A 27464-nucleotide genomic window follows, 5' to 3' on the forward strand; every position below is an offset into this window, starting at 1 on the left:
TGGATGTGCCGTCTGCCAAGTAGTTTCAGTTGGAGCAGTTTTTAATGCAATTCCATAAACCACACGTGCCTTACACAAAATCAATATGTTAGCAATAGGAAGAATAGATACAGTGCCAAGAAGGAAAAGGGTTTACTTTGGGGTTTATATATTTATAATGGATAATGTTCTCTAAACATATGGCAATGGGGGATTTCGCTGGTTCCATCATAGAATTTACATATAACAAGTCACACTGCGAAATTCACTCATCTCTGTGGGTATTCCCTGCTGCCATACCAAAGGGTAACATGTCAGTGATTTTTGGCCTGCAAGTAAAGGGGGGGGGGGGGGGGGGGGGGGGGGGGTGTGTGTGTGTGTGTGTGTGTGTGTGTGTGTGTGTGTGTGTGTGTGTGTGTGTACGTGTGTGTGTGTACGTGTGTGTGTACGTGTGTTTGTACACGTGTGTGTGTACGTACGTGTGTGTACGTACGTGTGTGTACGTACGTGTGTGTACACGTGTGTGTGTACGTGTGTGTGTACGTGTGTGTGTACAAGCGTATACTACCATCACCCTCCATTGATCTGTGGCATGCAGGTTATCAAGATGGCAACATGTTCATCTTCACCAGTAGCCAGTGGGGGAGCAAAAAGCCTAAATGACCACTTCAGGAAAGCTATTCAGTTTGGTTTGCCAGTTGCAGCAGGCCTCCGCCCCACCCACTCCTCTCCACACGTGTGTTTGTGTTTGGTGGAAGCAAGGCATTTCAGTGGAAAGTATGTTGAAAAGCCCAATTCTGGCCCTGGGTGCCTGGTTTTGTTTGTGATGATACATCTGTCAATTTATGACCTTTTAGAAAATATTTGTTAAGATTAGTTAACTCCACCTGCTATACCGCGATAACCATGATATACCGTCATTTGGCAAGAAGGTTAACGTACCGTAATAAAACGAATACCGTGACACCCCTAATTGCAGGAGCATCTAGTAGTAGAGTTTTCCGATAAAGCATCATACTGTTGCACTCAGTCGTTGCTTTTAACGAAAGCAAGCTCAATTCACGCCTGATTGAGTCCATTGGCGTTGATTTCGGCAATTTTTGGACGGATCTCCAGAAAAAGCCTTCCAGTTTCAGCCATATAGTCTTTGGAATGATAGGCATCGCCTCGGTTCCATAAATGAAGGCTGGTACGACGTTTGAACTGAAAAATGTGATGGCTGGGAGGAGGGAATAACAGCCAAATTTGTTGTCTACAGCTCGTGTTTGTGCTGCGAGTTTCCTTATTTTGTCCCCGAGGGCTCGTTGCATTGTATTTTCAGACCTTGAGCTGACCAGCATTACTCCAAGGTACTTCGGTGACTTTTTCGATTCGAGAGCCGTACAAGTTCCATCTCAGTTTTCGTTTTTCTTTCTCGATTTTTTTCATCACCATGATCTTTGCCTTTCCCTTGTTTATTTCTAAATTGTTAGCGCAGATATAATTCGAGAGATTATAGTTGTCTCTGTAAACAGATTGCCGTCTGGTCTAGTAAGATCATGTCATCCGCGTACAGCGGTCAGGATATATGATATGATATACGGTCCGGACAGAACATTTTCCTGTCAATCTCAAGCGCTTTGATGTCAGAGACCCTTCTACAGGCTGTCAGGCAAAGCATCATGGCCAGTTTTCCTGACAACTGAACAGGATAAGTTCTCGTTATCTGGCCATCTGAGAAAAAGACGAAGCACGTCTCCAACATCCCATAACACTTTGTACTTAGGCGCTGGAGGTCTCCTGAGCTTCATTCCCTTCAGTAACCGCAAGACAGCTGGGTGTTCGCCTATGGCGCTACCTTCTATTTTTTCATGTTACGCTGAGATAGCCGATATATAAACTCCCACGGTTCTGAAGGCGCTGCCTTCTTGAAATCTAAATGCGAAGAAGTTGAGGACCTCCACTATAGGGGCTGAAACGGGATCCAACTCGTGCTCCGAGCACAATCTAGCCCACCCGTTGCATGCCGCACTATAGCTCCGAAGGGTGGAAGGTGCCCAGGAGAGTCTGATGCAATCTGCAGCGAGTTGTGAAGTTCCTGGCAACTCCCATCTTTTCCTGAAACTCTGCAGGCTATCAAGTGTAGCGTGCCCGCTGTTACGAGCAGGTGAGCCCGCCCGGACGGATCGAGAAGAAGGTCCAGCAGATGCAGAACTATCCTTGGAAAATCCATAGAAAGTTCCATCGCTACTGGAAACCAAGGCTGTGCCTTCCATAGGGGTAGCACGATCACAATCTCCGCTTGATCTCTGCGAATCTTCGCTAGTGCTCTTGTGATCATAATGAACGGCGAGAAGGCATAATATACTGCTCCTGTCCATGGTTGCAGGAAAGCATCTGTGCCCGCTGCATCCGGGTCTATCCTCCAGCTGAAGTACTCTTGAGTCTGAGCGTTCAGTCTGGACGCAAACAAATCTATGTTAAGGGGCCCCCAAAGTTCCTGTAATCGCTGGAAGACTTGGGGGTGAAGCTTTCAATCGCTGTAGTCCACAAGATAACGCAAGTTCCAGTCTGCCACCTCGTTCTGAGTCCCTGGCAAGTACTTCGCGGATACGGATATCTTGTTCTGGAGGCTGTAGTGCCAGAAACTCTTTGCTAATTCAGCTAGCATTCTGGACCGTGTTCCTCCCAATTTGTTTATATATTGTACTGCGCAGAGGTTGTCCACCTTGAGCAGGACGCAGCATTTTACCCTGTCTTTCGTAAAAGGGTGCACTGCGAAAGAGCCCGCTAGCAACTCGAGACAGTTTAGGTGGAGACGTAACTCATCTTCTGACCACTTCCCTCCTATCTGTACGTGTTCGCACCTGGCTCCCCAGCCTGATCTGCTTGCATCTGACTATTATCAGATATTGGGGCATCGCCGAAAATGGCTCGACTGTTCCAGGCTTCCATATTCTGCAAACACCAATGGAGCTCTGTGAGGGCTTCGCTATCCAGGGTTACTGATTGATGGAACTGAAGGCTTCCCTGCAGATGTCTTATCTTGAGCCGCTGAAGTGCTCGATAATGAAGTGGCCCTGGAAATATCGCCTGAATGGAGGCTGTTAGCAGACCTACTACTCTGGCTAGATTGCGAAGTGAGATAGTCCCTTTTGCTATCACTGCTCTGAGCTCTTTCTTGATCGCTCTCACTTTGTGACCGGGTGAGCTTGAGAGACGCTTTAATCGAATCTATTGTAAAACCCAGGAATTCTATCTACTGAACCGGCACCAACTGAAATTTGTCCAGGTTCACTAGAAACCCTAGCGAGGTCAGGAGTGAGAAAACCCATTGGGCGTTCTTGGTTAGAGTTGCATTATCTGGCCCAAAGACGAAGATGTTGTCTAGGTAGATAATACGAATACCTCTTTCTTTTATGGCTGCTGCCACTTGTTTCATAAGCTTGGTGAAAGCCCAAGGAGCGGAGGAGAGGCCGAATGGGAGGCAAGTGAATCCCCATACTTCTCCATTCCATCGGAAGCTCAGGTACTTCCGAAATGCTATCGCTATCGGAATCGTAAGATATGTGTCCTTGAGATCTAGCCAAGCTAGCCAGTCTACGGTACGTAAAAGGTCTTGGAGAAGATGAATCCCCTCCATCTTGAAATGGTTGTATACTAGCCGTTCATTTAGGTCTTTTAGATTCATCACTGGCCTTATCTTTTCCCTTCGGTGTACTAGAAACATATTGCTGAGGAACCCGGGGCTTCTCTGGCAATTGCGTTCTTGCTTTCCAATTTGCTCAGTTCGCTGTGCAGGAGCGTTGCTTCCTCTTGCGCCATAAAAATGGGGCGATGTTCTGTTCTCTGAAAGGGTATTCCTATAAACTCTAAATGCAGACCCGCTGCTGCTTGCAGCACCCATGCATCGCTTGATAAGGCTTGCCATTCGCTCAGGTAATGGAGAGATCTCCCTCCCACTCGCAAGCTTGCAGTGCTCACCCGCTGCTGCCCCAGGCTGCCGGTAAGATCCTCTTCCTCTGCAGCCTCTGGGAAATCTCACCCTGGCTGGGAAGAAGGTATCCTGCTGTCTAGATTCCCAGTAATGGGCGCGTTGCCCTTGGGGTCTTCGCTGGAAGTTATAGCGACCGGACGAGCGACCCCTATGTCGTCCAGTCCCAGAAAAAACCCGCCCAGGGAAGATCTTCCTGATGGAACTTTGGGCCTTTTCCAGCACAGAGTATGTTCCCACGAATTGTTACATTTCTTTTGCAAACACCTCTTCGAACAGCAGTCCATTGGCACCTTCACCTGCCTCGTAGGTGGCTAAGTCGCTCAATTTGTTGTCTATTTTCAATAAGACTCCCCTTCTCCTTTCTGAGGAGAGGGCACAGTTAGCGTTGCCTAAGAGGCATACAGCCCGTTGAGCCCAGTTACCTAGGACGGTGGCATCCACCGGGGTACCGGTATCCTTTGATTTTTCTGCCAAATCCATAATCTTGGCTAACAGACCTGAAATGTCTAGGAGCTTGTCCTGAAATCCCCTCCAGCCGCGATCTACTCCTTTTGTGACGACTCGAGCTGCTTTAGTCACAAAGGTGACCATCTTGGGGTCTAGGTCTGGCGTCTCTGCCAGTTTATTCGGCAGCTCTGGTCTAGGGCACTCCAATCTCATTTGTGACCTCACATCCCTCTCTAGGGGCTTCCTAATATGTTGGGCCATGTATAATGCCAATCTGGGTGATGGCACCCATTCTGACGATTTAGGGTGTTGGATGGCCTCAGGATCAAACAGGTCCGTCGTGTTGTCGATGCTTTTGGAGTCCTCTACATCTTTATTGATATCTTCCTCCTCTTCATCCCCCTTCATCATCGGGCGAATAGCCCTCGTCTTCCTCCCCTAAATTATACACCCCTGGGGCAGGGGGTATGTCTTGACTATCTTTTCTTTGCCTAGGCTCTTTAAGCCTAGCAAGAGGGTAGCCTTCCAATTGGGGAACAGTGTTAACCCTTTCTGTATATTGACCGGGGGGTGGGGGGGGTTCGAAGAGTGCTTGCTCTTCCGGGCCACTTTACACCCCTTTTTCTCAACCCCTTTCTGGGGGTGTCCTGCTGATGTTCCTTTCTCAGGGATGCTAGCCAGTCTTTTCTTGGCTGCTAGGTGTTTCTGCTGCTTGTCCATAATCATCTCCAGAGTCTCCAGCCTTTTTGTAAATAGGCTGCACCCCTTGAGAGACAGCCTGCTTCAAGGAGTCTCCAAGAACTTTCTTAAAACTTAATGACAACTCGTATTCTTGTTGAAAAGGGTCTTCTTCCCACTCTTCTTGACTCCACTCAGGAGAAGTGGATGGAGTGTCTGTGGGGGTGATAAATTGAGCCATGTCCTTAGTGTCGGCAGGGCCAACTGTGAGGAAGTCAGCTCTTGGAACTGCTAATGATGTTGGTTAACATGTGCTCTAAATAGTAGCAGCGTGTGTGCGAAAGCAGCATCCTTCGTTTTATAAACTTTTTTTTTTTTTAACTGGGAGCTCTGTTTGTTAAACTTTCCTTGTTCGCCGTCAGTGCGCAATGCGAACAGAAGTTCAATCCCCAGAGAAGGATGGGAAACCTGGCAGGTTCCTGCTCCCTTGGGTCCTAACGGCCGCCATGTTTGCTGGCGCCGTAATGCGATGAGGAAGCGGGGCTCGGCAGCCAGAAGCGGGCGGAATTGCTCGCGGCTCCGGCCCTAGCTACCTCTCCACAATATCCTCCTACGCTGTCCGAGGCTGCCGGAGGAAGAACTTGCCGCGCCCCACTCGCGCTGACAGAATCAACCAAGTACTGATACGCACTACGGTAAGAAACTGTGGAGATTCTGAAGCTCTGTAATAGTGTTTGTTCAAACGTGAAAACTATGGCTGGGTATTATAAACCACTCCGATAAAAAAATACTTAAAACACGCTTATTAAGTTTGATGTATTACAGTGCGCATAAGCAAGCAATGTGAGATGTAATAAACCATGGCACTCATCTGATCAGCAGCAAAAAGAAAGAGGAAAGGACCTGGTCAGAAGGGTTCTTATACTTGGGACTGCCCTCTGATAGGTGCAGAGGAGAGAGGTCAGGACTACCAGAGACCTAAAACTCATGGGGCTAGTAGTTCCCTGGTGTTGGAGTAAGCAGATTGTTTTTTGGACTAAGAACTTTATACTGGTCCATTTGTTGTTACTAAATCTGAGTTAGAAACTTAAATGTTCAGTATGAAAGTTAAAGTTTTAAAGTGCTGGTGTGGCAGCAAATAAAGAAAGATAAAGCATAATGCGAGCCTCCTGTCTTGTCATAGACTAAAGAATACACCCAAGGAAAATTTAGGTCATAAATTAGATAGTATAACGTGGACAAAATGTACAGTTTGCATATGGCGCAAAGTTAGATTTGCTGCACACTATGTACTAGTTCCTGCTTCTCCTGCCTAACTGGTTATGTGCAATACCAAAGAGCTGCTTTTTGCTCCTGGTCAACAAATCTCAATTTCGATCACTGCAGTGTATTGCCGACATGAATGCCATGTGGATGACGGGAGGGAAATTAGTTCAAATTCTCACTCATTATTGTGGCAGGAGGAAAGTCTTTACAGAGATCTGTGTGCTAAAACTTAAATAGATAAATGTTATGTTGAAACAAGTTGGTAAAAATAAAATGCTGCACACACCTACTACAATAGAATGGAAATACATAGACCTATGTTAAATAATGCCCAAAGTAGTCTTGCAATATCTGCAGAAACCGGTTTCACTCCATATGCATATATTGTTCCCACTACTGAGGGACTGCAAGCACTGTACACTGTCCAGCTACATAGTGCCTTGAGCTAGGTAGAAGTAACTGGAATGTGCTAAGTGGGTTGGGCAGGTTAACCCTCCAAACAGAATCCTGACAAGGATCTTGGTTTGCAAATAAATCTGCATATCACTTACCCAAAAGGCTGGTGAATGTGTGCATTTTTCTCATGCATGTCATTCTGAAAATGAAACTGAATTTTACTAATCAGAGTCCATGAACCCTGCCCTCACAGCAATCAAAAGTCATGGTAACTTGCAGTACTCTCAGCCAAGCAAAGCGGCCTTGCCGACCAGGACTAGGAGGACATTGCCTGTTCTAGCCCTGAAATTGCTGTCGTCGTCTATAGTCTACAGAAAAATAGGCAGCCATAACGCATCCTCACTAGGAGGGTGTCACCGACAATAGATGCATTTGGACCCTCTCAGCAGTCAGGTACCTTCCATAGGATCACACAGACCTCCAGATAAAGTGCGTACCGGGCCTTTTTACGTATGGAAATCTTGTAAATAAGACAGCTTTATTATTTTCCTGTGTACATTTAGACACATTTTTAGAGCAGAAGGCAGTGCAAAGGTCAGATAACTTGACAGGAACCAGAACGTGTCTTGATTTTTATCTACATGGATGTAATTGCAAGCCATTGAGAAAAGCCTCTGAAACAGTATGTATTTCTCTGAAGCCTTTTAAAAAAGGAAACTGCACATTGTGATAAAAGGAATGGTTTGTTTCCATTCAGCTTTTGCTGCGTTGATGCTCATGGAGCAAACAGAAGCACTTATTTTCCTAGCTTTTTAGGATTATATAATTAATAAGATGGAAAACTAAGTTGCAATTGAGAATTCATCTTTTGTAACAAATCATGCTTTGTTTCCAGTGAAAGCAAACCAGTATTGCACATTTGTATTTCTCAGAGTTCCTGTGCAGATAATTCTCACTCTTATAATTTAATTTACACTCGAATTATAAAAACAGTGTGTAAAGTGATGAGTATGCACAGGCTAGTTTACATCCATTCAACCGTGCAGTCAATGGGGTACATTACTATAAATGGCTAGTGGCAGCAGAGTCTTTGCTCAAAGGTGAGTGATTGTCATTACACCAATCACAGGTGTTATAGCCTCAAATCTTCAAAAACTACAATTAAAACATCTAAACCTTGACTCTCCAGGAAGTGCAAGCACTGTTCAAAAACAAACAAATGAAAGTTACATTTGTAATTAAAATAGAAACTCAGCGAAACCTGTCTCTGTAATAATACAGATATGTATTTACTTTTATGTAGAGCTTTATACATGGTTTGTCCAACATCTAGGCACTGTGATTATTATACCTCAGTCGATACTCAAGTTTACCAACCTCTGAAGGATGTTCGCCTATAAGATAGCTCAGCCGGTTGAGCCCTTGTTGCTGTGATCTGTGTGTGATCTGAAGGTTGCAGTTTTCAATCCTGGCAATACCAACTCAGCCTTTCATCCTTTGGAGGTCGATAAATGAGTACCGACTTCGATTTGGTGATAATTCTGATAAATATGTTCTATTTACAGCGCTTTGCCAAAAGTGCTATATTAAATCATCATTTGACAATTAGATTAGATATAAAATTTAAAATGGAGTCCTTGCCTCTCTGCACTGTTGTATCATAACATTGGCATACCATTGGGTAGTAATAGCTCCAGGAAATGAGGACTTTCATTAAACATCAATAGATAATTCTGCTATCAAACCTAAAAACACAATACAATTCATGTTTGCTTTAATTGGCTAGATTTTTGTGTTTTCAACATTTAAATATATACAGGAGAGATCAAATGGCCATATCGTAGAGAAATAACGAAAGGTGTATTCTGTCACAATGCAGAAAGCTACTGCATAGTAAGGATGTCCATACAGTTTTTGCAAACATCTGCTAGGTGTCACATACATTTTACTCTCTTGCGAAGGAGAAAAGTCATTTTTACTCTTGAAATCACATTTACTCTCAAAGTTTACAAATAGGGAGTAAAATACTCCCACCTCAAAATCTTATCTGGAGCACTGGGATCACATAGCTCAAAAATAATAATTTCCCATCAAACCAATGGGAATATTCCCCCAATATCTTCCAACAAAGTGCACTGTCCTTTGTGTCTCAACAAGCTTGGAGGTATGCAGAACCATCTTCACATCTCCATGAAAACCTGTAGCAACACTGGTTAAAATGGGCCAAGACCCATCACCTGCTTGCCGACTGCGAACATTGTCAGTCACAGGTAGTCTGTGGGTCAAACATTAATCACCATCTTGCATCCTCCTGGTGGATGACTTAGTGCAATATAATGCTTTGCAAATCGAGTCAATTCCAGTCCAGTTACCTTAAAAGTAGTGTCAGGGTGAAGCTGGGTAATTGATATGTCATCAGGTTGGTTTACACCTAAATAGGGGTAGACAACTTTTATTGTAGAACTGCAACTCTAAGCATCCATGCAGCATCAGGGTTGAATCACTGTCATGAAGTCTTGAGGTAACAGCTCAACCAGTTTCAATGCAGTGCCCATGAAATAAACTCAAAGTATGGCAAGCCGAAAATGCCTCTACTAAAAAAAGGCTGATGTGCCAACCCCTTGTACGCTTGCAGATGCAATTACCAGGTTCATGCTGCAAATGGGGAACCTTGGTAGGTGGGTTTGTACCGTCTTGCAGGTTCGAACATGTAGCACAGAAAGAAAAACCAGGCTGTACCACCTGCCCTGTTCACGGCAGCACTTGCATAAACCGTGGCCGATGAGCGGGAAACCAAGGCACTAGCAGGGATCGAGCATTGTGTTGCTGTTGTACCTCGGCTCGAGCAAGGGGCTGGATAGGTGCTTTTATACAGGCAGGACTGAGTACATGCTTAGGATGCTCAGACTACTCTGACTGCAGCGCAAACTTTCAGGTTTTCTGATCTTCAAACAAGGAGAGATGTAAACCTAAAACATACCAACAAATTCAAATACGGCAATTATTTCAGTTGCACCATTTGCTAAGGAAGTTGAAATCACTGGTGCTTGCAATGGCAATGTATGTATATGTAGAGTGACAATGACCTGTACATACTGCACATTCTTTGCAGGTCCAGCAAGCTGATGCCGGACCTCAACCTGTATGCCGCATTCCTGCCGGACCCCAACCTGCATGCAGCATTCCAATGAAACATCTAAATTTGCTATATTTGCAATAAAACATGTGTATGGCTTTTGCCTATGGTTTTAACGTTTAACTCAATTTATAGAGATTGAGATATAGTCATAAAACTACCATAACAATTCCCCATCAAGACTAACAATAAAAACGAATGGAAATGCACATTATGGACATATAGTTTGTAAGCTAATTCATGCAGACTTGGGTGATGTTTATGCTACAGCAAGACATGATTGGAACAGAACAATTACTTACCAGGTTTTTCAGCAGTGTTGATAACTCTTTCGTAAGGTTAGAAAATTTGACAAAAGCTGTGCCAAGATCCGAGTTGTCGCGACTTAAAAAATTGCTTCCAAATTTGTCTAGAGAGTGTGCATAGTTCTCTTCATTTTGAATGTGATCTGAGGGAAAAGAAAGTAACCGTTAATTACTCTTTAAAGCATATATATATACAAACAAAAAGAACATATCCACATGGCTGACACAAAGAAAGGAGGGTTTCTTTAAATGCTCAAAATGCAAGATCTGCAAATATGCGGACGAATGTCCCACGTATGTCCACCCTATTCTGAAGATGTCTGACCATGACTGAAAAAAATATCACCTGTGAGTCAGAATGCAGAGTGTATGTTCTCAAATGCACTTGTAGTAAGTGGTACATAGAAAGCACAAAATGCAGATTGAAAATAAGGATCTTGCAACATATTAGAGCAATAAAAAATAGCGACTATACGTATCCACTAGCCAAGCATTTTTGGGAAGAACACGAAGGAACAAGTTACTTACCTGTAACAGTTGTTCTCCAGCATGCGTCTGGCATGGATTCACATGCTCATGAATATTCCCCGTCAGGCTGGGAATCCTCGGTACAGAAAAAATCAGTATCAGTTTCGTTTCTGATCCATCTTTCCTAGTAGTAAGCAATCACTGATCTCTGGGTCATACCGCCCACAGCCAATGACTGCCCTCTCCCTTACCCCCGCCTCCGGCAGCCATCCTCAGATTTGGTAGCACGTAAAGTGGCAGTATGCCCAAGTGAAGAGCCGCAGAGGGGTAGGCGGGAGGGTTCGCATGTGAATCCATGCCAGACCCATGCTGGAGAACAACAGTTACAGGTAAGTAACTTGTTCCTTCTCCAGCATGGGGTCTGGCATGACTTCACATGCTCATGAATATAAGATTACATAGCAGTACACACATGCACAACCACGGGAGGGGGCAAAAGGCTCAACATTAAGCAATACATAAACTCAACATTAAGCAACTCTTACCTCCTCACCAGGCCCTTCAGGCAAACAGGTTGGGCAGCACTGCTTGGCCGATCCTGGACTCCTCCCTGGAATCCCGATCGACAAAGTAGAATTTCGTGAAGGTGTGCGTCGATCTCCACGTAGCAGCTCTGCAGATGTCCAGCAGGGGCACACCAGACAAGAAAGCTGTGGTAGCAGAGATCGCTCTGGTCGAATGGGCTCTCGGACGGCTGGGCAGAGGTCGGTTTGCCAACCGGTGACAGTGCCCGATACAGCCAGAGAGCCATCTGGAAATGCAAGCCTTCGAGAGAGCCTTCCCTTGATTCACAGGTACAAAGTTCACAAAAAGCTGTGACGTCTTCCGAAAACTCTTTGTGCGGTCCACGTAGAACTTCAGCGCTCTAGCTACATCCAGCGGCCGGTGACGAAGGCATGAAGGAGGGATGCGTCATGAGCACCACCCTCGTGTCGGAAAAAGTCAAATATGGAGGCTTGCAAGATAGGGCCTGAATCTCTCCCACGCGCCGTGCGGAGGTGATGGCCACAAGAAAAGCTGTTTTCCACGATAGGAACTTCAACGGTGCCGTATGCATAGGCTCGAAAAGGGCCCCCCATGGGCCTAGTCAGCACCTCGTGGAGCTCCCACACTGGGGCTGGGGCCTTCACCGGCGGGAATGAGCGGAATAGTTCCTTCATAAATTTCTTCACCAGGCGATGAGACCACAAGGACACCTGTCCTGTGGTCCTGGTGTATCTGGAGATGGCAGCCAGATGTATCTTGATGGAGGCGTGAGCTAGTCCAGCCTTGGCCAACGACAGTAGGTACGGCAGTACTTAAGGGGCCGTAATCCGTAGAGGGTTAATCTTCTGTAACCGGCACCAATCAGAGAACCTCTTCCATTTGTGTCCGTAACACTTGAGAGTTGAGGACGCCTTGGCATTTGCAAGAACCTCTCTGCAGTCGGCCGGTGTATCGTATCCTCCAAACTATACAGCTGCAGGAGCAAGGCCTGCAAGTTCAGCGACTTCGGGTCGCGATTAAGAATGGCGCCTCCTTCTCTGGAGAGAAGATCCGCCTCCACGGGGAGTTTGACTGGTGGGGACACCGATAAGTCCAGAAGGTCCGGGAACCAGATCTGTCTCGGCCACGCCGGTGCGACGAGGATCATCCGGGACCTCTTGAGCTGGTTGACGAGCCGGAGTAGCAGTGGCAACGGCGGGAAAGCATAGAGCAACAGGTTGTCCCAGGGGAACGAGAAAGCATCGCCCATGCTCCTCGGTTGGGGGAACCTGCTGGCGAACCTCTGGCACTTGGAGTTTGTCGCCGTCGCAAAGAGATCAACCTGGGGTCTGCCCCACAGCCCGAAGAGTCGATCCACTTGATCCTGGCGTAGCTCCCACTCGTGGCACAAGCGCAGCTCCCTGCTGAGTGAGTCGGTGATGGTGTTCTTTATCCCTGCCAGATGAAAAGGTACCAGAAACATCCCCTGGTCGACGGCCCAGTGCCACAGATCCTGGGCTTCCTCGGACAGGGCTGGGGATCTGGTTCCACCCTGCTTCCTGATGTAGAACATTGTGGTGGTGTTTTCGGTGAAGATCCTCACCACCTTGCCCTTGAGGGACGGAAGAAAGGACCCGAGGGCCCAAAATACTGCGTGGAGCTCCAGAATGTTGATCTGAAGCTGTTTTTCCTCCGGGAGCAAAAGGCCTCTCGCGTTGAGATCTCCGGTATGCGCTCCCCATCCTTCCAGGGAGGCATCCGTCATCACCGTTACCTGGTGAGCTGGGGTCTGAAAGTCTGCGCCCGCCGTCATATGAGTGCGGATGCCCCACCACCGGATCGCTGCTCAGAAGGTCTCGTTGAGCGGTATCCTGTCCTCGAAGCTGCCTGACGCCTGGATCCAGCATGCGTCGAGGAACTCTTGCAGTGGACGCATTCGAAGTCTGCACAGGCGTACCAGATAGATGCAGGAGGACATCATCCCGAGAAGGGATTTGATGGATCGTACCCTGGCTATGTCCGTGGCTAGCAGGTGTTGCACCTTGCCCAGGATGGCTTTCGTCCTTTCATCCGACGGCGAGACCAGCCGTTCCACTGTGTCGAGCTTGGCTCTCAGAAACCGGGCGACCTGCGAAGGGACCAGGTGGGATTTGGGGACGCTGATGGAGAACCCCAGGTCCGTGTGTAGCTGGACGGTCTTCGCTGTTTGTTCTACAGCAAGCTCCCTTGTCCTTGCTCGGATGAGCCAGTTGTCCAGGTAGGGATAGACGTGGATCCCTTTGTAGGCGTAGCCACGCCGCCACCAGTGCTAGGCACTTGGTGATGTCAACGGTTTTGACCCATGTTGAATCAATAGACTGGGTAGATGTGGGGATGAGCTGTCGCCGCCCATTATTCTATCCCAGCACAAACTAAATCAATAGACTGGGTGGATGTGGGGATGAGCTATCGCCACCCACATTCACGCCAGAATAGGAGAACTGTGCAGTTGGCGCAAGACCACTCCAAAGATACAACCTTCATGTGGGGGGTTCCACATCACCACTCTACTGTAAGGATGCCATCAAAACAATGTTAAGCAAGGGTCCTATACTATCAAGCAAAAGACCACTCTATTGAAATGCAGTAAATCAAGACAACTCAAAAATGGATGCAGTACCAACAAATTCCCCAAGGTGGCGCTAGCGGTCTAAACTCTGACAGGGAAACTGTATTTAGGAGTTGCAAGAGGGGCAGTGACTTCAAAGCTTATTGGTTAATTGAAAATCTTAGCCACCTGCTGTTCCCAGAGGCCAAGAGGCTGAGAACTCTTAACACCTCAGAGATTCCCACACCAGGAGGCAGGATATCACATGACCCTGTTGATTGATTGATGAGACTTCCAGGCAGCCTGCTGGAGCCCACCCAAAAGGCTCTTTCTGTTGAATGGGGTATGTTAATTTTGAGTGTTTCCTGTCAACAGCCATCTGTCAACAAGGAGAGACATGTGATCACTGACCCACCCAGACTTCTGGAGGCAGACCCAAACACTTGGGGAGTTGAATTGCAACAAATATATATTTTATAGAAATAGTGATAACTTATTGTAACCAAATGACAGGAATGTACAACTTTGGGAGTCTTAGTTTGAAAAATGCCCTCACGATGAGTCCAAACTCCAATTTGTGCCTGTTCTGTGGCAAAACCCCGCTAATTATGAATATTGTAGACAATGTATTTTAGCTAGAGACATGGAAAGTTACTGGGATATATGTGGAAGGGAAATGTACCTTTGTATAATTTTTGATGAAAATCCCATATTGCACAACCCACTAAAATCGAAAATAAGTTGCCATTCTTGAATGCAAGCTCCTAGAAACGCCAGAGGCGGAACAGAGACTACCTTAAGCAAGGTGCCATATGTACATGTAATGTCAACCACTTGTGTACCTGGGAAATATGTATTTGAATCAAATATAGATTTGTGGGCAAATTGACGAGGGGAGGATCCTCTGACCCATAAACAGACCTCATCACTCTGACTCACAACCCAATTCCCCCAATCATGGGAGAGGGGAGAATTGGGCCAATGACAAGTAGAGAGGTGCAGGCTCAGTTATGCCACGCACACACCCACTTCCAAAACACATAAAAAGAGACTGCTGGGACAGGTAGAGACATTCAATTCCATTTTCTGCGGGACGCTCTGCCGGGAGACTCCAGACTTCACATCCATCAATTTTCAGAGACCAGAGATTTACTTCAGAACTTAAAGCAAGGGCCTAAACCCACAAACTGTGAACTCTTCTCAGCAGGCCTCAGCATCCTTAAAATCATTTGCAAACTATTCCACAGCCGGGCAAGCTGTTTGAATTCTTTGCCAAGAACAATTGCCAGAGACCAGACCAGAGATCCAGAGAACCACAGGCCGCTGTATCGAGAGAGCTGACCCAGACCACTGTGAGCAGAACCAGAGATCCGGATCGCTGTGAGCAGAACCGATGCCTGATTGACCCGCCGAGCAGAGAGAACCGAAGTCCAGTCCCGTTGACCAGATCCGTGACGAGGCCCATTCATTTCAAAATTAGGAGTGAGTATCCGCCAGAACTGTGCAGAACCCAATCTCTTAGTTAAAATAATCTAATCCAAACTATTTTAACCTAATTAGAACAGCCTCCTAGAAATCGTGTCATCTGTCATTTGTAAAGCTGCACAACTGTCACCTGTCAATTCTGAAGCTGCAAGCTGTCACCTGTCATTTTGAGCCTTACTTTAAATCCGAAAATCTACCTTTATTAAATCGTCTGTATCTCCGGAACCGTTTGTCCTAGGAACGTGGTTTAACTTTCATGTTTAAGCTAGAACCGACTTCCTACTCCCTATACTTTTTCCCCAATCGCGATTTACGCAATCGCGAAATTTACCGCGATTTGCGATTTTGGCTCAATTTCTCCAGTTGTCAAAATAGCAGCTACATTCTTTCCTTTGTTAAAATCCGTTTGCAACCTGGTAGTTACGCATAGAACATTGCTAAAGTGAGCCTGAACTAATATAAAGTATCTCTCCCTCACCCTCATTCCTGCAGGGAATTAAAATCAATTTTAGCATTTTCACTTCATTGCCACCACATTTCAAAGTAATTCGCCTGTGTTTAAAACTCATACCTGTTTTCTCTAAGCTTGCTGGGGCAACTGGAACTTTGTATTGCATTATAAAGTGTGATTTGTTGGGATTCTTGAAGACTGTGTGCTCTCCTTCCATTTCTTACATTGCATAGGGGGGGGAGTGAATTGTCAAGGAAAAGTGATTACATTGTCGTTTGTTGAAGCCATATCAAGTTATTTTCTGTACTGCGTTTCATTCATCATTGCGTTTCCTTGAACCATATAAAGCATTCTTTCCCATCTTATTCTCTGTTCCTATTCATAAGTTACCTCTTGCTGATTACTGCTCATATTCACAAGTGTAATATCCATTATCAATTTATTTATAGAAGTGTGATATATATATATTGTTTAAATTTTGAAATAAACCTTTTAATTTGCAAAACAAACCTACTTCTTGGCTCAGTGGGGTGAGGGGGATTCTAAGAGGGGGGTGTTATACAAGGGTTGTCATCCAGAGTACTGAACTGGACATAGAAATACATCAATAAGTGTTTTCCTCAGCATCCCAGACTAGGCATCGACTTAGCTGTAGTGTTGATTGAATATCGCTTACAGTGAATACCCTGGGTGCCAACTTTAATCCGAACGGGAGGGCCTTGAACTGGTAGCGCTGTCCTTGGACCACGAACCTGAGGAACTTCTGGTGTCCTTTTAGAATGGGGATGTGGAAGTAGGCATCCTCCAAGACCAACGACGACAGGAAATTGTCCTCCTCCAGCTGTCCCAGCACGTGCTGTCGGGTGACCATCCGGAACTTCTGAGCCTTGATGTACTTGTTCATCCGCCGCAGGTCCAGGATGGGACGCCAACCTCCTGTCTTCTTTACGAGAAAGTATCTTGAGTAGACCCCGGAGCCCCGAAATCTCTTTGGGACGAGTTCGATGGCACCTTTCTTGAGCATCGCCCTTACCTCCAGCAGCAGCTGGGGTACGCGGTTTTCCTTCCTGGCCACGGGTGGCACGCAAGGGCACTTCTTTAGAAACTGGAGGGAGTGACCCTGGGCCAGGGTTTCCAGCACCCAACGGTCGGTGGAGATGGACTCCCAAATGCTGACGAACTTCACCAGCCGGCCTTCCACCGGGGTGCTTCGGTGGGGGCCCGACGCCATGGTCGGTTCAGTCCTGTTTTGAGGCCGCCTTGCCGCCTTGACCTCCCTGGCGACGACGGCGGGAACCTCCAGACTTGCCCAGTCCTCTATAGGCCTCCTGCGACGAGGAACGGGACGCTTCACGGTAGGTAGAGGAGCCGCTGCCGGAACCTTTGGAGGCCCGTTGCTTGCCTCCGGTGTTCCGAAAGGACGGCCGTCGTTGCTGGAGAACTCCCAGGGCCCGGGCTGTCTCAGTGTCCGTTTTGATGGCTTGTAGGGACTCATCGACTGTCTTCCCAAACAGGTTGTTCCCGTCGAAGGGCATGTCCAACACTTTGGCTTGTACGTCCTGGCGGAAATCCGTCGCCTTAAGCCATCCGCGCTGTCTGAGGCAAACATCGTTGCCCAACTGGCACAATCTGGTGTCAGCGATGTCCATCGCCACCGGTATGGCGTGGTCCAATAATCATTTCATTATTCAACATATTAACGTTATGAATATTATACCTTCATCTTGTACGCTGCACACAATGCTATGTTTCTGTATGAGTAGCTTAGTATACTAGGTAGAACCCCATAAAAGAATGCTATTTATATCAATGCATCATTCAATGCACTAAGTAGGGTATGATATTTATTGCAATGATCCTTGACACTCGTTTTGCAACATTATAATAAGAATCCCTTGTACACATATTTCATGAAAAGTACATACACATGTGATGTCATCAGTGATGTCCTCAATCACACTTGAGATGTCATCTTTGATGTCCTGGGTGTTAGTCTTAGCAGTGCACGGCGGTGGTGCGAGTTATGGTTGCTTAGCTTACCATAACTGGCGAATTTCAAGGGTTTTTCGGTTTTACTTGGAACCATAACGTCCCTTTGACAATGTTTTTTTCACTGAATTTCATAGGTTTTTAGTAGTGCAACGTCACCATAACATCCTTTTCAATAGATGAAGACCACTAGCATCTTAGGTCCTCAAAGTGGAAACCCTGGGTGGTAAAAAAAAAAAAAAAAAGATTTTCCTTCCTTCCTGAGGCGTCCCGGTGGAAGGAAAATCTTTTACCAAGATGGCCACCATGGAAAGGGAAGGCGGGGTGTATATAAGAACACAACAGGGCATGAGCGGGGGGTGAGAGGGAACAGGGCACAAACAGGGCATGAGCAGGGGGTGGGGGGAAAAGGAAGGAAACACGGGGCATGAGCGGGGTTGGGGGGAACATGAGAGAGACACGGGGCATGAGCAGCGGGTGGGGGTAACACGAGGGAGACACGGGGCATGAGCGGGGGGTGGGGAGGAACACGAGGGAGACACGGGGCATGAGCAGGGGTGGGGAGGAACACGAGGGCGACAAAGGCATGAGCGGGGGCTGGGTGGAACAGGGCACACACGGGGCATGAGCGGGGGGGTGGGTGGCGGAACAGGACTCACAGGTCATGAGCGGGTGGTGGGGTAACAGGGACACACACGGGGCATGAGCGGGGGTGGGGGAACAGGGCACACGGGGCATGAGCGGGGGTGGGGGAACAGGGCACACGGGGCATAAGCGGGGGGTGGGGGGAACAGGGCACATGGGGCATGAGCGGGGGTGGGGGGCACAGGGCACATGGGGCATGAGCAGGGGGTGGGGGGAACACGAGGGAGACACGGGGCACGAGCGGGGTGTGGGGGAAGCACGAGTGAGACAGGGCATGAGTGGGGGATGGGGGAACACGAGGGAGACACGGGGCATGAGCGGGGGCGAAGGGGTACACGATGGAGACACGGGGCATGAGCGGGGTGAGGGGGCAACAGGAGACACGGGGCATGAGCAGGGGTGAGGGGGTACACGAAGGAGACACGGGGCATGAGCGGGGGTGGGGGAACAGGGCGCACACAGGGCAGAGCGGGGGTGGGGGAACAGGGCGCACACAGGGCAGAGCGGGGGTGGGGGAACAGGGCGCACACAGGGCAGAGCGGGGGTGGGGGAACAGGGCGCACACATGGGGCATGAGCAGGGGGTGGGGGAACAGGGCGCCCACATGGGGCATGAGAAGGGGGTGGGGAGAAGGAGAGAGACCCGGGGCGTGGGTGGGGGGAACACGAGGGGGACACGGGGAATGAGCGGGGGGTGGGGGCAACAGGAGACACGGGGCATGAGCGGGGGTGGGGGGGAACATGAGGGAGACATGGGGCATGAGCGGGGGGTGGGGCAACAGGAGACACGGGGCATGAGCGGGGTGGGGGGTAACACGAGGGAGACACGGGGCATGAGCAGGGGTGAGGGAAACACGGGGCATGAGCAGGGGGTGGGGGTACAGGGGGTAAACACGGGGCATGAGCGGGGGGTGGGGGTACAGGAGGGAGACACAGGACAAGACCGGAGGGTGGGGGGGCAACAGGAGACACGGGGCATGAGTGGGGGTGGGGGGTACACGAGGGAAACACGGGGCATGAGCGGGGGTGTGGGGGAACAGGAGAGAGACACGGGGCATGAGCGGGGGTGGGGGAACATGGGAGACGAGGCATGAGCGGGGGGTGGGGGTAACACAAGGGAGACACGGGGCATGAGTGGGGGGTGAGGGAGAAAGGAGGGAGACAGGGCATGAGCGGGGTGGGGGGGAACGGGAGACACGAGGCATGAGCAGGGGGTGGGGGTAACACAAAGGAGACACGGGGCATGCGGTGGGGGTAACATAAGGGAGACACGGGGCATGAGCGGGGGTGGGGGAGGAACAGGGCACACGGGGCATGAGCGGGGGTTGGGGGGGAAGGAGGGAGACACGGGGCATATATTATCCCATACATTACTTACTAGCATCAGAAATTCGATAATGTTATCTGCTTATATTGACATGCTGTGCATAGGCTGACAAAACTTCAAAAAGGGACGTCGACTGGGCGTGCTTGTAATAGAATCCCTGTGTGACGTGTATTGTACCCATGCTCCTTCACGCATCTAGGTCCCTCTGATGGTTTTGTTTGACAAGATGGAGCATGAAGTGAATGTAAGAGTACAGAAATAAAGAAAGGGGTCTACGTTTATGCACCTTCAACTCCAAGCGGGGAGGAAGTATGGGCGCATGTGAATCTAAGCAGGTACGCGCATCAGAAATAAGATTCTGGTAAGCAATGTATGCGTTCTGAGACTTGTGGATCTGCTTAGAATCACATGCTGTGCATAGACTAGCGAGCAGTACCAGGAGATGGTGGGATGTTTGAAGGTACAGCGGCAAAAAGATGTTTTACCACCACCTAACCCACCTCTTAGAATGTGTACCTAAGCAATAATGTTGTGTAAAGATGTGTATACAACTCCAGGTAGCTACTTTGCAAATGGCATCTAAAGGTACATTTGCAATGAAAGCTTAAGTAGCCCCTGTGCCTCGAGTAGTGTGCTCTGGGCGTAAAAGGAAAAGTTCTCTTAGAAAGAGAACAACATCTGTATGCATTTTACAATCAATTTTTCACAATCCACTTTGAAATAGCCAACTGAGACAGTATCCCCTTCCAGTGGCTATGGAAACAAAGAATTGTGCGGTCTTCCGTAGTGGTTTTGTCTTATTTAGGTACATTACAGCTCTTCTGACATCTAATGTATGGAGGCTTCTCTCCACTCAGTTTGTAGGGTTTTGAAAGAAAGATGGAAGTTCTAGAGACTGATTGACATGGAACTTTGAGATTAATTTAGGAGACAAGTATGGATGTGTGAGCCAAAACACCTTGTCCTTGTGAATGGTGACAAATTGTATTGTGCTGAACTTGTAAAGCATGAACTAAGGCTCAAGAGCAACTAGGCGCGGAGAGGAAGGACAGTCCAGATAGGCACTTCGACTATATAGAATTTTTAAAAAGATAAGTTTTCAGTGCTCTACGGAATTGGAGACAATATTCAGTGTTATGCAGTGAAAACTGACGCTTGTTCCACAGGGTAAGGGCAAGCACCGAAAAGGAACGGCCACCCACACACACAAATCTTGGCTTCAGGTGGTATGAGCCACCTAGGAACTGAAAACCAGCAGTTCAGTCCCCTCCCCTCCCCATTAGGTTTTAGCCAGTTGGATGCCATCCAACTGGCAATAGCTGACAAACAATTTTTCAGTTTACAAAGGGGTTCTGTTACAGATAAATCCAGGCGGAACACGAATTGAGAAACATCCACGTATGTGTAGAAATACTCTCCAGTACGAAGCCCGGGCCCGGCAATCCAAAAGATATAAAGGGAGGTGATGTCCTTCATCTGGGGGTGGGGGGGGAGAAGCCAAGAGTCTCCAAGAAGGTATTATTTAGACCACAAGCGTTGGGGGTGGGGGTTAAGGGTTCCCAGAACTCCGAAGATACTTGGGAGCTGCACAGATAGCACCCATGAGACAATGACCACTTAGAGAAGGCCAGAACCGATGGGCTACCCTCGAGAGTACTGCTACTAAGACACCTCTGGGGAGCCTTGGCTTCCTAGAAGCAAGACACAGAGACAAAGGGGGTACATTGTTGGAATCAACTAAAGCCACCCTATGGTATTGGGATAAAGCTTTAAAGGCAAAACCCGAACTTCACCCCAGGGATGGGGGTCGGGTTTTGGATGTGCTGGGAGGGAGAGGGAGGAACAAACCCTGCTACTATGGGACCTATACACAGAAGGGGCACCCCTCACATTTGAAGACTGTAAGGCCAAGTTTGATAAACCCAAGGGAGAACAGTTCCATTATATCCAACTCGGACATTGGATCTCCAATACGAGGGTTCGGGAAGGAGCAGCTCGGGACCCAGTAGGGCTGGAGCGAACGATACAAGCAGGACAGCCTGAAAAAGGGTTATCAAAACTGTACCGATTGATGGGAGTGGTGGTCTCAGAAGTAACTCTTACAAACATGCAGAAATGGGAAGTAGATGTGGGGGGAGACCAATTTCAGGAGAGACCTGGGGTCGCATATGGTATAGAGCCGATAAAAGCTCCAAATGCACCTCTATCAAAGAGGCAGCATACAAACTTTGTTTATGGTGGCACATGACACCGTCACAGATGCACACCATTAATCCATGGTATCCCAATGCTTATTGGATGGAATGTGGGCAACCCGGGGACTTGATTCACATGTGGTGGTCCTGCCCGGTGGCAGAGACCTACTGGAAAGAGATTCTGAGCCATATTAAAGAAATAACAGGGGTGCAACTGCCTCAAGACCCAGTGGTGGCGTTATTTGGGGGACGCAGTTGAAGGGTGTTATGCAAACTCTGGAGTCAGAGCTAACCTCATCATCCACAAGTTGAGTGCAGCTAGAATCACCTTGGCGCAGGCATGGAAGAATAAACAAGTGTCAGTAGTAGCCATGTGGTGGGTGAGGCTATGGGGAGTGATGGCAATGGAAAAAGTAACGGCAATAGCTCATGGCTCCTACTCGAAATATCTGAATACTTGGATGCCGTTGCATGAGTTCACAGATGATAGAGAACAGATGTACTTTAAACCTAAACTACTTTGCAAAGTGTCAGTCATCTAACAGTCCATATGATCCTGGAACCGAGGGGGAAAAGAAAACCTGACGCATGGAGCATTCAAGAAAGCCTGAACAGATGTAGTACTCTGCCCAAAAGTTGGGAAAGTTTGTGACGGGGGGGGTGCTTTAACAGTTAAAACTCAGCAGCAAATGGACTCAGGAAGAGGGAAGACATGGGTTACGCCACTGTGTGGGATTCTTTAATGCATGCATGTCTAGATTTGTGCTCTTGAAAACCAAATAAAGTTGGTTAAAAAAAAAATAAATGCTCTCCAGACTTGGCAATAAGGTCAGCCAGCGGACGTAGATATAGATTAAAAAGGATCAGCGAAAATGCTGACCCCTGAGGCACGCCGCAGGACAAAAAAGTTGGAGGTACCGAAACCCTGGAAAGAAACTGCTTGGGCACGTTCAGCAAGGAAAGAGGCAACCCATGTCAATGGAACCCCTATGACTCCAGATTGTTCAAGGCGGCCAAGAAGGATATAATGGTCCACCGTGTCAAAGACTGTGGGGAGGTCAAGGAGAATTAGTGCTCCGACCCCTTTGAGGTCCTGGGTCATGGCCAGATCACCCATAAGAGAAATAACAAATCCAGTACCCATCAAGGGACGGAAGCCTGATTGATAAGAATGAAAGCAATCATTAGCTTGTAGGAACCTATAGAAGGATGGTGTAATTCTTATCTCCAGGAGTTTCTTAACAGCAGGTAATAAAGATGTTGGCCGATAGTTACCTACAACTGAGGAGTCTAGTTGGGTTTTTGTTCAGAAGGGGGTTAACCAAAGCTCACTTCAGTGTGGCAGGGATCTACCCTGATGTAAAATAGTACTGTAATGCTGCAGTAATTTAGGAAATGGCTTTCGCTGGAAGTGCCTGCAACATAAATAATGCGTTTAAGCAGAAAGAGCAGCTAGATACACTCAGTGAATTGAAGACTAGTCCTGAATCCAAAAGGTAAAATAGGTAGTAGGTATAGAACAATGTGAGAAGGTATGCAGTAAATAGGATTGATGCTTTGTGATCTACACCAAATGACAAAGCCGTTCCATTTACTGAAAGAGCAGTGTATGGGTATTCGGTTTACATGCCTCCTTAAGAATATCCATACATCTCTGAGGCAGATTTCAATGCCCAAATTGTATGAATTCAGGTGCCAAGCTGCTAAATTCAGTTTTTGAGGACATAGATGCAGAATTGATGCCTGATCTTAGGATAGCAAGTTGAACGGGCATGTAAGGAGTGTGTCCTACTTTGGTTGTTTATAAAAAAACATGGCTTTTATGCTCTGTTAGGACTAGAATCGTCTTCCCTTGCAGCTGGTGTTGAAAGGCTTTTAGAGCTTTGAACACTGCTAGAAGCTCCAACAGGTTGATGTGCTTGCTTGTTGGTGACCGAGTCCACACGCTGTGCGCTGTATGATGGATATAATGTGCTCCCCACCCCGATAGCAAAGCATATGTTGTAAGCGTTCTCTATTGCGGTGAATTATTTCCATTTCAGAAGGTTTTCCCTTGCCCACCACTGCAGACACAGAACCAGAGCCTGCAAGACAACCACTAGATCGTCCCACGGACTGCTTGCCTGAGACCATTGTCTTGCAAGCCACTCTTGCATCGGACGCACGTGCAGGTGGGCTTGAGGAACTAGGTAGATGTAGGAAGCCATCATTCCGAGCAGGCGCATGGCCTTGAGAAAGGTTATCCGACTGGCTACATATTGTGAGATTTGGAAAAGCATGTTTTGGACCCTCTCATTGGAGGAGCAGACAAGACCGTTCCCTATCCAAATTAAGACTTCAAGAAATTGTTTAACTTGGCTGGGAACAAGAATTGACTGTCTCGTTGGAGTAGAAGAGTTCGTTTATTGTATTTTGGGTTTTCTGCAGACACGCATGGGTGTGTAGCCAGTCTATTTTTTATTTATTGGGTATTTATAATGCGCTTATTCACAAGTGTTGCAAGGCTCTACAAGGCAAGAGGGGAGGGTTGACAAACTGTCCTACTAGGCCTTGAGACATTTGGATTGTGTAAGTGCAATAAACAGAAGTACTGGGTGGGTAGGGGCAAGAGTGCCAATGATTAAAGCAAGTGACAGGAGACAGCACCAGGGGAAAGAGTGCAGGAGCAGGTCTGCATGCTAAGTGCGAGGAGCAGGGCTCGAATGCAACAAAGGGTGCAGGCTCAGCCTAGATAAGGGATCCCTGAAGGGCAAGGGTCAGGGGGATCAGAGAAGACCAAGTGCAGGGGTAGACCGGTCATGAAGGCCTGATGCACTGTACGAATCTGAGGGCACTAGGCAACAAGTCAAGAGCAGAGGGGGAAATAAGCAGGGGCGAGGGAAAGAGAAAAGGAGGTTCTTGAGAAGCTTCCGGAACTTAAGGGGATCCTGCTCAAGTCTGACAGGGGCAGGCAGGCCATTCCAGAGGGATCTACCCCCACTCTCTGCTTGCAGAAGCGTCTGGTCTGCAGAGAGTTGGAGCTAGAAGACCAAAGGGCTCTAGCAGGGAGGTATTTAGGGAGAGAGATTTGGATGTAGTGGGGTCCCAGGCCCCAGAAACCCTTGTGGATGATGGAGGGCCTTGAACTTGATCCTCGCAGCAACCGGGATGCAGTGGAGAGATTCTAGGGCTGGAGAGTCGTGGTCCCTGGGTTTTAGGCCAAGGATAAGTCTCAGTCCTATTCTGGATTAGCTGAAGGGGAGGGGGGTCAGTGAGGGGTTAGGCTGATTGAGGAAGAGGCTGTTGCAGTAGTCCAGCCTGCAGAGGACGAGAGCTCTGGAGACATTAATAAAGTTACTCACCGTAGTGACTACCTTACTCCTAGTCCATAGTCCCCTTTCCTCCATACTTATGGGACATGCCTCCGTACTGTGGGACGGGACTGGAGCACTTTGTAAAAAGCATCACATTTTTCAAAAATGCGTCTTCTTTTTACGTGAGGTACCGCACGCGGCCGTAACCCCGTCCTCTTTAGCTCCGCCCAGGCGCATCGTCCATCAGTCCTTTTCTATCACCAGGTCTATGACCTTTAAGCAATCACAGAGGACCCTTTTAGATGGGACGGCGGGCAGGCGTATGGAGGAAAGGGGACTATGGACTAGGAGTAAGGTAGTCACTGCGGTGAGTAACTTTATTTTACTCCTACGTCCCGTCCCCTTTACTCCATACTTATGGGAGATTCCCAAGCACTCCTCACAGGAATTACGGGTGGATGGAAACTCCTTACTGAAACAGGTTCTTAAGCACAGCTTGACCGAACTGAGCTTCATCCCTGGAGCTCAGATCCAGGCACTAATGCTTACAAAAACCCGATGGGGAGGCCCACGTAGCCGCTTTCGCGATGGACTCCCAGGGAACATATTTTTGGAAGGCAACGGCAGCCGCCTTGCCCTGCACAAGATGAGCATGAATTCCCAAAGGCCCAAAGACCCTGAATTGTATACGCCTCAGGAATACAGGCCGCGATCCAGTGAGAGATGGTTGCTTTCGAGGCCGGCTTTCCTAGCGGATTTCCAAAGGTCACAAAAAGCTGCGAAGAGTTCCTAAGCTCAGATGTTCTGTCCAGATAGAACTTAAGAGCTCTTCTAACGTCCAGGCAGTGCAGAAGCCTTTCGGCCTCTGAGGCCGGGTCTGGGATGAATACAGACAATGAAATCGACTGACTCAGATGAAAATCAGACTACCTTAGGAAGAAATGCAGGATTTGTTTGCAGGACAACCTTATCTTTATAAAAAAGTAAGGAATGGATGCTCAACCGACAAGGCCTGAAGCTCACTTACACGTCTTGCCGAAGTCACAGCAATCAAAAAGGACACTTTCCAGGAAAGGTATTTAAAATCTACAGTAGCCATGGGCTCAAAAGGCTTATGACACAAGGCCGTAAGGACCACATTCAAATCCTACCTTGGATGCTGGTTGCGAACAGGAGGATAAAGATACATCAGGCCCGCAAAGTGTCTTTTAATGACTGGATTAGAAAGTGAAAAAGAGCACTGGTCAGTGGACAAATGAGCGGTAACAGTCGATAAATATGTCCTGCAGGACAAGACATGGATGCTAGTGTAATGTCTAATTTCAAATATTGTACTATTCATCAAACTCAAGCGTCAACATACAAGATATTACCCACCTCGAGACTTGATTGTTCCCTGGAGCTTGAAATTGTTCTATTGAAGTCTATGAGGTTCCTTCTAGGGATCCCTTCACCTCCCGCTCCAAGAGCCAGGACGCAAAGGAGCCCCCAGGGAAAACCCCCAACGGGGGGAAAAACCCTGTGTTGGGCTGCTAGGGTCCGTAGAATCCTGAGGACAGCTAGGGTGATGTTCCTCAGCCAAGGGTAGTTGGTGATCGTCAGTGGAACAGGAAACTGGGTGTAATAATACAAAAGGTAACAGGCTAGTAAATACTTGAAAGTAGAAAGGATAAGGAATGAGAATAGAGTGGAAACAAGGATACCTGGGTGTTATTCGGTCAATCCTAAATGTAAGAAAAAAGGCAGGAAGAGGCTCACTCCTAATCTAAATGAGCTAAAGGATAAGGTTATAAATCTTCAAGCCTTGTGCAAGTGGCTTTGTCTTGAAACACAAAATGCTTCCCTTACTGCCTGAGCCAATAAACCAAAAGGGAAATCCCTTTCCTGTACTTCCGGGTAGGATCTGCTACTTCTTCTGGTGCTGTGGCTAGAATCAGAAGTGCTACGGGGAAAATAGGATTAGAACAAATGATAAAGAATCTCCAGAGAATGATTGACAAAAGTAAAGGGCCGTAAGAATAAGTACGTAGTAACGCACCTGATGGAGTCGCTGAAGAGGCTAGCAGAACCTGTAAGGGTTGAAAGACCATTGGCTGGAAGCCCGGTGGGTTTCACTAAGAAGAAAATAAAGAACGTCACAGCTTATTAGAGATAACAGCGTAAAGAAGTGAGCAAAGTAAGTTGTAGGAGCAGATTGAAATCTACACAAACTTACAGAGCGTACAGCTACTTAGAAGGAGAGAAGCAACGCGCCTTGACACAGGTTGAGTGTCCGGATATACTGTGCGGAAGTCTGGGGGCGTGGCCAACCTTCGGT

At 47.7% G+C, this 27464-nt stretch overlaps 1 protein-coding gene across 5 annotated transcripts in view; it reads right to left on the bottom strand.

The window, feature by feature from the left end:
- The window catches only part of ASAP1 (ArfGAP with SH3 domain, ankyrin repeat and PH domain 1), a 2617237-nt gene that overhangs the window by 2126604 nt on the left and 463169 nt on the right, over positions 1-27464 (bottom strand). For all 5 annotated transcript variants that reach the window (XM_069621633.1, XM_069621635.1, XM_069621634.1 and 2 more), the window contains one exon: positions 10181-10326. In XM_069621633.1, coding sequence (XP_069477734.1) covers positions 10181-10326 — 146 coding nt within the window. The remainder of the gene's footprint in view (positions 1-10180; positions 10327-27464) is intronic.

This window comes from Ambystoma mexicanum, chromosome 5q, assembly GCF_040938575.1.
Source record: "Ambystoma mexicanum isolate Mex_15411 chromosome 5q, UKY_AmexF1_1, whole genome shotgun sequence".
NCBI lineage: Eukaryota > Metazoa > Chordata > Amphibia > Caudata > Ambystomatidae > Ambystoma > Ambystoma mexicanum.